The 12,475-nt window shown below is 29.7% G+C and overlaps 1 protein-coding gene across 3 annotated transcripts in view; it reads right to left on the bottom strand.

Annotated features, from left to right (window-relative positions):
• The window catches only part of LOC143248985 (far upstream element-binding protein 1-like), a 100,029-nt gene that overhangs the window by 22,377 nt on the left and 65,177 nt on the right, over positions 1-12,475 (bottom strand). For all 3 annotated transcript variants that reach the window (XR_013027312.1, XM_076498077.1, XM_076498078.1), the window contains 4 exons: positions 8,098-8,310; positions 5,262-5,445; positions 4,280-4,437; positions 1,569-1,630 (listed from right to left, as the gene is read on the bottom strand). Coding sequence is in view for 2 of the 3 variants with exons in the window: in XM_076498077.1 (XP_076354192.1) it covers positions 1,569-1,630; positions 4,280-4,437; positions 5,262-5,445; positions 8,098-8,310 (617 nt within the window). In the remaining variant the exon portion in view is untranslated. The remainder of the gene's footprint in view (positions 1-1,568; positions 1,631-4,279; positions 4,438-5,261; positions 5,446-8,097; positions 8,311-12,475) is intronic.

Here is a 12,475-nt window from a genome sequence, read left to right as displayed (position 1 = left end):
TATACAAAAATTAAATGTAACACATGAGCATCATAAAAGTATCTTTTTAATTTAATCAAAAATTAAGAAATGATTTCATAGACCACTGTCACACATTAAAGTGTATCTACATATTTTTCCATTTTTGTCTAACTTCTGGGCATCCATAAACAGTAAAACTATACAGAGTAGAATCACATATCAAATCTTCAAATTCAACAAGTAATGGCTTACACTTAATTATACATTTGTGATCATAATGACCATAATGTTACAAACTGTTAACATTGACAGATAACTAATAAATCCAGTGCATAAAATCAAGATTATATGACAATAAGCTGTTTGTATTAACTTATATCTGCTAAATATTACATTCAAATTTGAGGTAGGCTTTTCAATACAATTAACATTTGTTACAAAGCAATGTGCATTTTCATAATACCAGCAGCAAATTGGGAAAATGGAACTACAAGGTATGCTATTATTAATACTCCTAAAGTTAACATCTTAAAGAAGATGTCTTGCATGATGATTAAAAAAATCTTGTTGTAAACATAGACAAAAGTTTTTCCAGAGGGTTATTCTCAATCTGTGGTAACAACACAAAGGTGATTGGAAGTGTTTTACATCTTGTTCATTATTATGAACTTCTGTTTTGCACTGCACTGCTTTCTTCTTACATATTTACAAAATTTATGAATTACATTCATCTCAACACCTCACAAATCAGAAGTACAGAGGTCTATAAGATGTGGCATGAATTTCCATTTGGATTTGAATATTGTGCAAGAACTTGCATACTGAATATAAATTTGGCTAATGCTTTATTTTGATTGAGCCATACTTCAATGGTAACCAATCCTTACAAAGATGGTATTTCCTCATGGTATATAATGATTTCATTACATTAGATGACAATATGCAGCACTCACTTTAGCAGCTTACTCTCTTAGCTGAAACCTGTTACCACTTCAAATCCTTTAGAACATTTTGTGATGTGCTTTGTAGTATCCTTGAAACGTTGAATCACAAACAGGAGAACAATAAGTTGCCAAGAATTTTGCATACATTAGACATAGGTTTTGTTGAATGTGCTAACAAACTTCCATCTGCCACATGCCATGTACCATTTGTATGTTTCAACAGCTGTATGCTTCTGAAGATGGATCACATGTCACTAAGCTATGTGCATTTTCATAACACCAGCACCAAATTGGGAAAACAGTTTTCTTATGTTACTCTCAGTAACAAGCTATTTAATTTCACTTCATCCAGTATGCAGCTGGTTGCTAGTTGCAGTGTAGTCTGTTGTGTTTTTTTTTAAACCACAGGAACTATGTCTTCTCTTGCTTTATCAATATGGTTCAACATTAAAGACATTGTTGTTCTTAACCTTTTCACCACATTATTAGGTTTCAAGGCCATTTACCAATCAATATCATTTCTCCATCAAAAAAACATCATAAATTAGGTTTAGGTTATATCCTTGTTTATATTAGTTCACTAGCATAAATGATGACCACCACAATTTTTAAAGAGTATTTTTCTAACTTTCAGTAAGAAAATAAATAGCAGTTACTACTTACTATGGCTGAGGATATTGTGAGGAAGGATATGGAGGTGGCCCATTCTGTCCAGGTGAAGGACGCTAGAAAAACAAACAAAACATGCACCATTAGTACATTAACAGATAATATACTTTAGTACAACATGAAAATTGCATTGGACTTGAATTATCAGAGTCTGAGAGCAAATAATCACAAGTAATTACTGGTAGAAATAGTACAAAAACATCAAAAATCAAAACCATGTCTAACTGATATTCCTGTGATATAAATTATATCACAAACATGTTTTTTTTTCACAAGTAAACTCTGAATACTAATATATTACACTGCATAACTTATGTTAAACTCTGTGCTTCAGAGAAGGATAGTAAATTCATTAGAGAATGAGCAAGACCTAGAGATCAAATGTCATGATTTTCACTGTTCAACTTTAACCATTTCAAAAGACAATTTTAAAATGATATAAATTATTAATTTAAAAAGAGAATAATAATAAAAAATTATAAAAATTGAGTTTGATTTCACTGGTGACAACAACAACCCTTAGCCTGTTATCTTAATAAATTTTCATTCCAAGTATATCAATTGTCAACTGTAGACAACAACAAACAATGAATATTAACCCTGTCACAACAGATTCAGTATAAAATACAAAGTTTGTATAGATATTTACACATGTTAAATATTTATGTCATAACTTTTAATGCATGTGAATCTTTACAAAATTTTGTAAATTTTTAGTAAAAAATACAAGTCTTTTGTATAAAATAAATCAGATTATTTAAAGTATTTTTACTACAGTTTTGTTAATGAATATATAGTCCATTTTGTTACTAGTCCAAGTGCAAAGTGATTTTCATGTTTTATTAATTATTTTTCATTTCCAAAATGTGTTAAAATTATATATATTGGAGAAGTGAAAAATAAAATATAGGAGATGCTACACAAAATGTTCCAATTTCTTTTAGTTGGGGAAATTCAAAATTTAATGAATATTTCCCTTATAATATTAAGAACTTAGAACCTATATACTCATAAAATATGGATTATTGGCTTTGATTTAATACTATACTAATTGGTAGAACACAAAAAAGTAGTTTAATAAAATTTTGAAACACTAAAAGATGATGACATGCACTTTTAAACCTGCCTGTTATAAAAGAGTTAATGTTATGTGGAACCCTCTTACATATATACACACTATATATAACAACATTTCAACTATGAAAACACCAATTCTTTCTTTATCCCTAAACCATGAAATGATCATGAGATATTTATGTATATAATAATTCAAACCTGAATAACAATGGATACAGCGAGTTTTTCTGAAAAGAGGCACTTAAGTCCATTGAAACCCTACATTAGTTTTAAGTTATTAAAAAATCAAAACTTTTTTTATATCCAAGAAAATGCAAATACAACACAGGGATAAACAAGCTAATTTCACAGACTCACATCACAAAACATAGTTTATGATTATTATAATAATAATAACTGTAATAAAAAAATAACTATTAATGTAAAAAGGAAGCATTTTGATAAATTCTGAATCTTTGCTTCTCTGTATAATGTGACATTTCACTCCAAGTTTCCAATTTCAATTTTCTTTCTTCCCCTATTTGAATTTCTGAGTTTAGCATAAACTACACATTTATAACTACTGCTAAACTATAATGCATATTTACAGCTTTCAAGTATCTTGTTTTACTGAGTTAAAAACCAGAAAGTCACATCCTAATTCTATGCCACAATTTATGGTGCTGGATAATATGTAATATTCTATAACTTTTTAAAAAGTTTACAATAATTTTAACCAATAGAAAGAGGAGGTTTCATTTACTCAATTCCTATAATTCTAGCCCATTAAAATAAGGTGTTTTGGTAAATTTGGCCTCAGCTCCATTGTTTGCCATGAGAAGATCTGGCAAAATCAGCTAACAGATTTTCAACTCTTTAAAAGCTTTGTTATAAAGCCAATTAAATTATAGTACTCTTACGAAATTGTCTGGTTTGTTCATTTGTTTGTGAACTACATATTTAAAACAAATAAAAAACACTGCTCAACACCAACTCTGGTGGGAAATGTAGAGTTACAGTTCTTTAATTTTACTGATAGCAAAATGATAAAAGTCTTGATGCAAGTATGTACTAATTTTGTTTTTGTTATTCACTTACAGTTATAAATGTAACTAAAATGTTAAAATCAGAAACTTATTAAGTTAGCTACAAAATCCTAAATGGAAACAGAAATAGCAAGGAATACCATTGAGCTGCAATCTGTGATGTAATCCAATACTCTGTTTTAGCATAACTTTTGCTAAGCTCTCAATGACTAATTTATGTCTTTGTTACAGTACTTAGATGTTGTTCAAAGAGAGAGAGAAAAAACAATAATATTAAATAAAAAGATATATAAGCTGTTGCAAGCCAGTTGTCATTTTTAATAAATAAATGTAATTCTATTACAATATACAGTCATTCTGGAAAGAAAAAATGGTTATTTAGATTTCACATTTCTCAACTTTTCATTTTACTCTACACATTATACTCAGTAAATACATAGATAAATCTTTAGTAACAGCTGACCAAATTTCATAAATATACATACAGTAAATTTAAAATATCAGCAAATATTAATTCTCCAATAAGCACTTAAACCAATGAACTGATCACATGTATTAAGAATAAAGATTTATTCTACTAATTTACCATATTATTGGTCTTACCATGTCAATCTTTTCATTGATCAGATGCTGAGCTTGCTCAATCTGTGGTGCAGCTCCTCTAATGATAAAAACTTTCTCATGAAGATTAGGTTGAGGTGCTCTTGATAATTCTACATGAGCACCAGACTGCTGGCTGATGTTTCGAATTGTCTCCCCACCTATATGACCATCAAGAGATTACAGTAACTTCAGTAGAACAATAAATACTGAAACCAGAGTTTGCTAACAAGTACAGACTGTATGATTTATAATAAAGTAAAATTTAATCTCCCAACAAGTCCAAGGTAAAAATTACTTTTTGCAGGTAACTTATGTAAAAAAAATTATTTGTGATTTGAATACTACAAACATCTTCCTGGTATCATGTAATGTGAAACAAATCATGAGGTCTCTAGTGTCACATATAAAAACTCCAATGTAACTGGTCCAATATTTTGAATATTGCACTTAAATACTTCTGATTAAGTTGTCAGAGCTAAAAATAATGATATAGAATTACACTTTTACATTTATTTAAAGCTGTTAATTGAAATAATGTTAAAGATATACTTTAAATACTGTTAACCTCTTTTTACAAAGTCTTGACTAAAGACTGCCTAATTTTGTGCTATTCTTTCCTTCTTATGAATGCTTTACTTTCAGCCTAAAAATATTTAAGTGCAATATATATTTCCAACTGCATGTGTTTCCTACCTAAGACAAATTAAGTATAAAAGGAATAAATAAAATCTTACATCATACAAAAAATAACTTTACTGGTCATATTTTTCTTACGAAAAAGTCCTTTACATACTATACTTATGCATACATCTTTTATTTGATTTCATTCTGTTCTTAAACTATAAAAATTTTTTGGTTCAGAAAACTTCAATCTGAGAGAATTATGCAACCATAACTAAAATTTATCAATAAATCTTGAAAGCTGGAATTCTTACAGTCCAGTCTGTACACTAATAACTGGAAATATATGCAAAACTTTTACCTTTGCCTATAACAAGACCACACTTATTTGCTGGAACTGTATATTGAACTTCCTGAAAATCTCCATCAGGTCTCCCACGTCCCATACCAGGACCACCTGGAGGTCCAAATCTTGGACCACCCCCTGGGCCATCAAACCCACGACCCCGTCCACGACCTCTTCCCATGAACTGTTGGTCTCTCACCTAAAAATATTTAAGTGTATTTAAACTTTAACTCAGTGCCATTAAAGATGTATTTTAATATTAAAGATTCCTTTCTTTTCATACTAATCCATTTTATTTTTAATTTCTTGTTCAAGAACCTTAAAAATATATAACTGATAAAAAACAAAACAATAACTTAGATTTCCTTTGCTCTTTCATGATGTAAAAGATATCTACACAAATACTTGATTTTTCTAACTTAAACTCCAACTTCATTATCAACTTACTCAAGCCTAAGTGATAAAGTCTTATTTCATTTAAAACTAGACAGCATTCTAGTAACCTTTTTTCAAGCATCTTTACACACAGCATTCATGACTTATGCCTAATTCACATATCTAGTGTTTACAAGCCTAGCGAAATTTTGAAAATTGTATTTTAATTCTTCCATTCTTTTTGTAACTTCCAAAAAAATGTATTATTTATATTTCAAAGCAGGCTATTTTGGTTGAAAACAAAAATGTGATGGTTGTAACAGGATGCAGCACACTCATAGTAAAGACATAACTTATATTACCTCATAGGTAAATTAAACAATATTAGTGCTTATATTATGAAACTTCCAAATATTTATTAGATGTTTTAAAAAATCATTAAAATACTTTCTTTCATCATAGATTCTTTTTTTAAACTGTTGATCAAAATATTTTATTATTAATATTCTGTCAGCTTTAACAATTATAAGTAACACAGCATAATATGCCAGAGAGAACTATTATGAAAGACAGGATGTGACAGATGAGCATGACAAGAGGAGTCTGATTTTCTAACTTATGGCACTGTAGCCAACTACAACTGATGGCTTTAAAAATTATGCTTTGTTATTATTATAACAGTAATTTACATTGAATCTGATACTTGTTGAAAGGGTGACACACAAATTAAAGAAAAAGTGATATCTAGAAAGCAAATGCCACACTTCTCAAACTAGGGGAAACTGACAATTGCTTTTTTAACAAAGTTTTATAAAATTATGAGCTTAAAATTTATGTAATATTAAAAGTTGGATTATTAGCTATATTTTAAAGCCAAAATTTGAATGTAATTCTCTACAACCTCCTGATGCATACAGAAAGATATGTTTGTAGTGAGTGTTAACTGATCCTACTTACAGAAGTATGACCAACCTAGAAAATTTTAAAGTTTGTTAAAACTTTTCAGTCACATATTTTTTTCTTTTAGCATTTAAAAAATACAAACTATGTACAAAAAGGATGAGCACTCTTTATCAAAACCAAAAAGTTAAGACTTTTCATGATAGATTTATTTACTTTCCAGGAGCAAAAGATATCACATATTTAAGAAATCTATCTTACTGGCTGATTTAAGAAAAGGATAAACATTCACAAAGACTTATTAGTCACAGTTTTATAATTATGGAAACATTAAAATATGATAGTTTTTGTTTAATTACATTCAAAACACTAGAAGTTTTCTGCATATATATATATATATCATATGAAAATGTGGTATTAAAATATACCAACATCCATTTTAATCTATCAAAAGGTACCATTTTTTTTCAAACCAAAATTTCAAAGTTGGTTGTTTCTTTAATCTATTAGAAGTTTCATGTTTTCTTAGACCTGAATACAGTTTAGTTACAAAGCTTGATAAATTATAGTAGAAATTATGTTATTGTTATAACAATTTATGAATATTTGGTTATTCAACTGAATATCTGTAAAAATCTAACAAACAAAAATTTGGTTTTTATCCTCCACATTTGAAATTGTAAAAGGCTTAGCAACCTATGCCCAGCAGCAACCAAATTCAAAGATCATAGTTAAAAGAGATTTTTTGCCTTACTTCTTTATTCATTGTTCTATATTTCAAAAAAAAGTTTAATAACTTAATTGACATACATATATAATGTATAATAACTGAAATATAATTTTATATTACAAAATACTAGTCCACTACAATACAGTCAAGGCAGAGTCACTTTGTAAAGACATATTACTGGATATGTTATAACAAAAGTGTATGTGCACTGCATCAATGCAAGTTCTGTAATGCTAGCTAAGTATGACTAGAAAATCAATATAATAAAATAATAAATATATATAATAAAGTTATGAGACAAACTTTTCAGAGTAAACATTTGTATTTTCGTGTTCTGTTGTCATTCTAGAACAACAACAAAAATTATACTTATTTCCTTAAAGAAGCCTTACTTATACAACAACTCAAACCAAAAATAAACCAATACAAAGGAACACCTTTATACCTATATTAATAAATATAATCAAACATCTAAGCACACCCTCTACATTCCTACACTCAATTACACAACCCCCTTCAAACATATGGTGAGCTACTGGTCAGTAACCCTTTCTTTCTTTGTGAACCTGACGATGACTGAAGAAGGTTGAAACGTTGTTCGCTCCTCTACTAGTGCTTTCTCTACCCATACCAGCCGTTTTTAAATATATAATTTTCTCTACAAGTGGGTTTTTTCATCATCAAGGACTTTAATAAACTATTCTAACTGACTGTTATTAAAAGTTAAGCAACTAAACATGCCATGTTAGATTTTACCTGAAGGTGCAATTAATTATTAAGCCAATTGAATTCATGTTTTCAAAAAGAAGAATCTATATACACTAACACACAGTAACTAGTACAAACCATCACGCTGTGTATCAGTTCATGAATGATTTCCACAGCCTTCTGAACCTGCTCAGGGGTTCCAGTGACCATACACAACTTTTCTCCTGGAGTATCTTCCTTTGCCAAGTGAAATTGTATCTTTGCTCCTCCAGAGTCCTGTTGGATTCGCTTTATAGTTTCTCCACTCTTCCCAATCACAACTCCAACAGCTTGTTTAGGCACCATAACTTGCTATACCAAAAGGAAGAACATGATGTAAAGTTTATACAATACAGCCAGTGAACATACAAAGAGATCACAGATCAAGGATATTAATTATTAAAACAAAAGTCCTTAAATACTTGTAATGGGCTTGGTATAAAATACCAAATCTGTATACATATTTACATATTTTAAGTATTTATACTATAATTTTTAATACTGTGTCTTCACAAAATTTAGTATACTTTTGAAAAATACTGCACGTCCTTTGTGTACAAAAAATCAGATTTTTTTAAATGAATTATTTCTACTAAAGGTTTATTTGTGAATATATCAAGTCCGTTTCCTTACTAGTCTGAATACAAAGTGATTTTCATATTATGACAAAAAGTACAATTTTTCATTCCAAAAATCTTGGATTTTATTTCCACAATTTCTATAACTTCTAACCCTATACAAAGTTGGTTAATTTGGCCAACCTCGTAACCATCAAAAAATGTTTTAAAAATCAAAACTACCCCCCTTTTTTTTTTTTTTTTTGGAATGACTTCAAACTGTAACATGAAACTATATTTGTGTATCCCAAGTAGATTTAAGTATACAACTATTTATGCTTAAATTTACTGTTTTAATGTCCTTTGAATCATACCTCACTGCCATTTGTGCCACCACAGTATGTAAAACATTTGGTGAAAAGTCAAGCTCTCATGCATTTCTTGTGAAAAGTTTTTATTGTATTGTTATTTATTTTACCACATCTAACCTTAACAAACCTAAGAGATTCCTACTTTTACGCTTTAGTTGTTCTTATAATAACAGATAATGAATACACAGAAAAACAATAAATAAAACTACTAACCCTGAACTATTGTTTTTTTATGCTGTCGACTGTCAAGGACATTTTACCCTACTTTTTAAGAATAATGGCAATAGTGCACTAAGTTTTTTTAAATAAACTCTATCAACATGGGTATTCCTACAATTTTGGTTCAAAGGCTATGTCAAAATTTTACTGAACTACTATTTTAAAAGTGTATGTTAACAAGTTTGGTATCAAATTGTAAATTACAACTAAAATTTTAAATTCTTAATTTTATAAGTAAATGTTCTAAAATTTTTTGACCTCCTTCTAAATAACAGAATTGTGACATTTGCTTTCCAGATCTTCACCCTTCTCTAATTTATTTACTACCTCTCCAAAACCACAGAATTTAATGCAAGTTACTTATTATTCTCAAGATATTATCCTAATAAAGATAACTGTTATAGCCTTCAATATTTAATTTTTTTATGAATCCATAAATTACAAAATCAGACCCACTTGTCATATCCACCTATCACATCCCTCCTTCACAAATTGCCAGTAGTTTCTTTTGACATTTTACACTGTATTATTTATAATCAACAGAAGGCCAAAGTTTTAATATATTATGTGGTTTTCTGTGCAGGACATTGTTTCTTTCCTTTTTCAGTTTCAAACTTATTCTCACAAGAACTATATCCAAGAGCTTAGCAAAATTTTTAAAAATTTTGATTAAGCAGCAAAAATGGAAGAAAAATTATAATAGTTATAGGGCATTGTTTACTTTTTGCAATCTTATGTGATTAAATAAAAAATACTGATTGTAGTAGTGGTACCATTATTACAAAAAGTAGACTTAAATTTAATCAAAAATCAACAACAACAAAGAAAAATGAGCTAATTACTTTTATTTCATGTTTTTCAAGTATGTTTTTTATTATCAAGAAAAGTAGATAAAATGTAAAAATTAAAAATTTATTAGTTCAAATAAGATTAGAGAAGTTAATGAGAACAAAATCTTCATAAGATATGCTAGCAAGCAGCTAGTGCATTATGTAATTCCACATACCTACATAAGCTATATATTTGCAGAGTGATTTCCAACATATGTGGCTTGATTATTAGTTAAACATAGTTCAAAGGCCCATAAACGATAAAAGTTAAGTGGAAACAGAAGCTTAAAACTTGTAACAGTAGTACTGTGTTACAATTTGAATTCTTATAGAAAGAAACAAGGTAATTCAGATTTATTTTGTACTCTTTTTTTCTTTTCCTTTTTTTTTTTTTTTATAGTGGTTAGGCAAACTAATCAAATGCATATAGATTTAGGCTAAAGAAAAATGACAAAATATAAAGGTTTACTGAAAAAAAAGTAGACTTAAATTTAATCAAAAATCAACAACAACAAAGAAAAATGAGCTAATTACTTTTATTTCATGTTTTTCAAGTATGTTTTTTATTATCAAGAAAAGTAGATAAAATGTAAAAATTAAAAATTTATTAGTTCAAATAAGATTAGAGAAGTTAATGAGAACAAAATCTTCATAAGATATGCTAGCAAGCAGCTAGTGCATTATGTAATTCCACATACCTACATAAGCTATATATTTGCAGAGTGATTTCCAACATATGTGGCTTGATTATTAGTTAAACATAGTTCAAAGGCCCATAAAACGATAAAAGTTAAGTGGAAACAGAAGCTTAAAACTTGTAACAGTAGTACTGTGTTACAATTTGGAATTCTTATAGAAAGAAACAAGGTAATTCAGATTTATTTTGTACTCTTTTTTTTCTTTTCCTTTTTTTTTTTTTTTATAGTGGTTAGGCAAACTAATCAAATGCATATAGATTTAGGCTAAAGAAAAATGACAAAATATAAAGGTTTACTGAAAAAAAAGTTTGATATTTGTTTAGAAGGTTTTTAGAGATCACACAAATGAACAGTTACATTTTCTTATATTGAAAATGTATTTCCAGTAACATTTACTTCTGCTTTAACTTTATCCTGAAAAAAGTTGATACCTCATATGTTCCAGTCTTTACACCACACTATGCTAGCCACAGATATTTTAATCTTGTGACTCACCATCTGCATTAATGCACCCTATATACCAGATACACACACACACGCACACACAAGTTCACCATGATTACTTTTTATTTACTTTTTGACGACTAGCAAAGTATCAGACCCACATACGGGCCATTGTGGGGAGAAAAGGCAAGGTGGTGTGATTGGAGGTAAGTATTATCAGAAATACATTTTCGGTACACTTGAACACTTTAGCTAGAATTCCACACTGACAAGGTGGAGGGAGCCAATGAGAATCAGATAAATATAAAAAGCACCTATGAAAAAAAAAACAGATGAGCAAAGTAAAATGTAGTATAGCACACTAGTGGAATTCACACACTTCTGGAACAGGTATATTTTTTGTCCCAATTATGTGAAATAGGAAATGTGGGTGGTAAGGGCCAACTAGTTACAGCATCAAAACTATAACACCATGAGAAGAAACATAAAATGAAGGACACCTATTTCAAAACTGATTCCTTCTGCATTACCAGATGCATCCTGTCTTGAAATATTGTATGCACTCATGAGTTATCCAGGCTCCAATCATGCAGAAAATATCCCACATCACACCAATGGAATTACACAGCTGTGGACCCAAAGCTGGATCCAAGGAAATAAAAATCCAAGAATTCAACCTTAAAGTTAGAGACTGCTGCATGTGAACCACTGGACTGAGAGGAGAATGCAAGCAGCACCCAAGTGAACAAGCCTTTCTCCCAATCTGAAGAAGCAGTAAATGCAACAACCTGAAGTCAGAATTACCGATCCATTCGTGCCTAACCAAACCTGAAGATAACAGAGATAATCTGACATGGGATTACAAACCTTATCCCAACTCCCCAGCCTGAAAGGCATGTCAACCCCCCTCTCCTGCAATTATGAGGAGGATATGAATCCAACTAAGTTCTACCAACAACTCAAAACTTGATGTTCTATGTGTGGAATTATAAGGACTTATAACTTCTGTTTAGGCTGATTCTGCTCCCATCAGACATCTGGCAAAATGATGCAGGATTATGAGTAGGAAGGTAACCAGATTGCCCATTTCTCTTTCAATGTAAAATGAGTGTTCAAGCATTACTCAGAAGCAAACAGAGCTCTGTCCACAACTCAAGCAACTGGAAGCTGGGATTGGCAAAAGCTCCCATGTTCCACTATGGAGAAATGAGAGAAAACTTTGCACTGGAAGTCCTGAGAAATGATTTTCTGGAGAAGATGCAATAGGTAAACCATGTTCTTTATTTTGAAAAGCACATCAAAATTTATTCAATCCTGGGATCAGCAGAAATGAGCAAAATCCTTTTATGCTTTACTTA

Source organism: Tachypleus tridentatus, chromosome 4 (assembly GCF_004210375.1).
Source record: "Tachypleus tridentatus isolate NWPU-2018 chromosome 4, ASM421037v1, whole genome shotgun sequence".
Taxonomy (NCBI): Eukaryota; Metazoa; Arthropoda; class Merostomata; order Xiphosura; family Limulidae; genus Tachypleus; species Tachypleus tridentatus.
The sequence above is the reverse complement of the archived record's forward strand: the minus strand, read 5'-3'. Positions and strand labels throughout refer to the sequence as shown.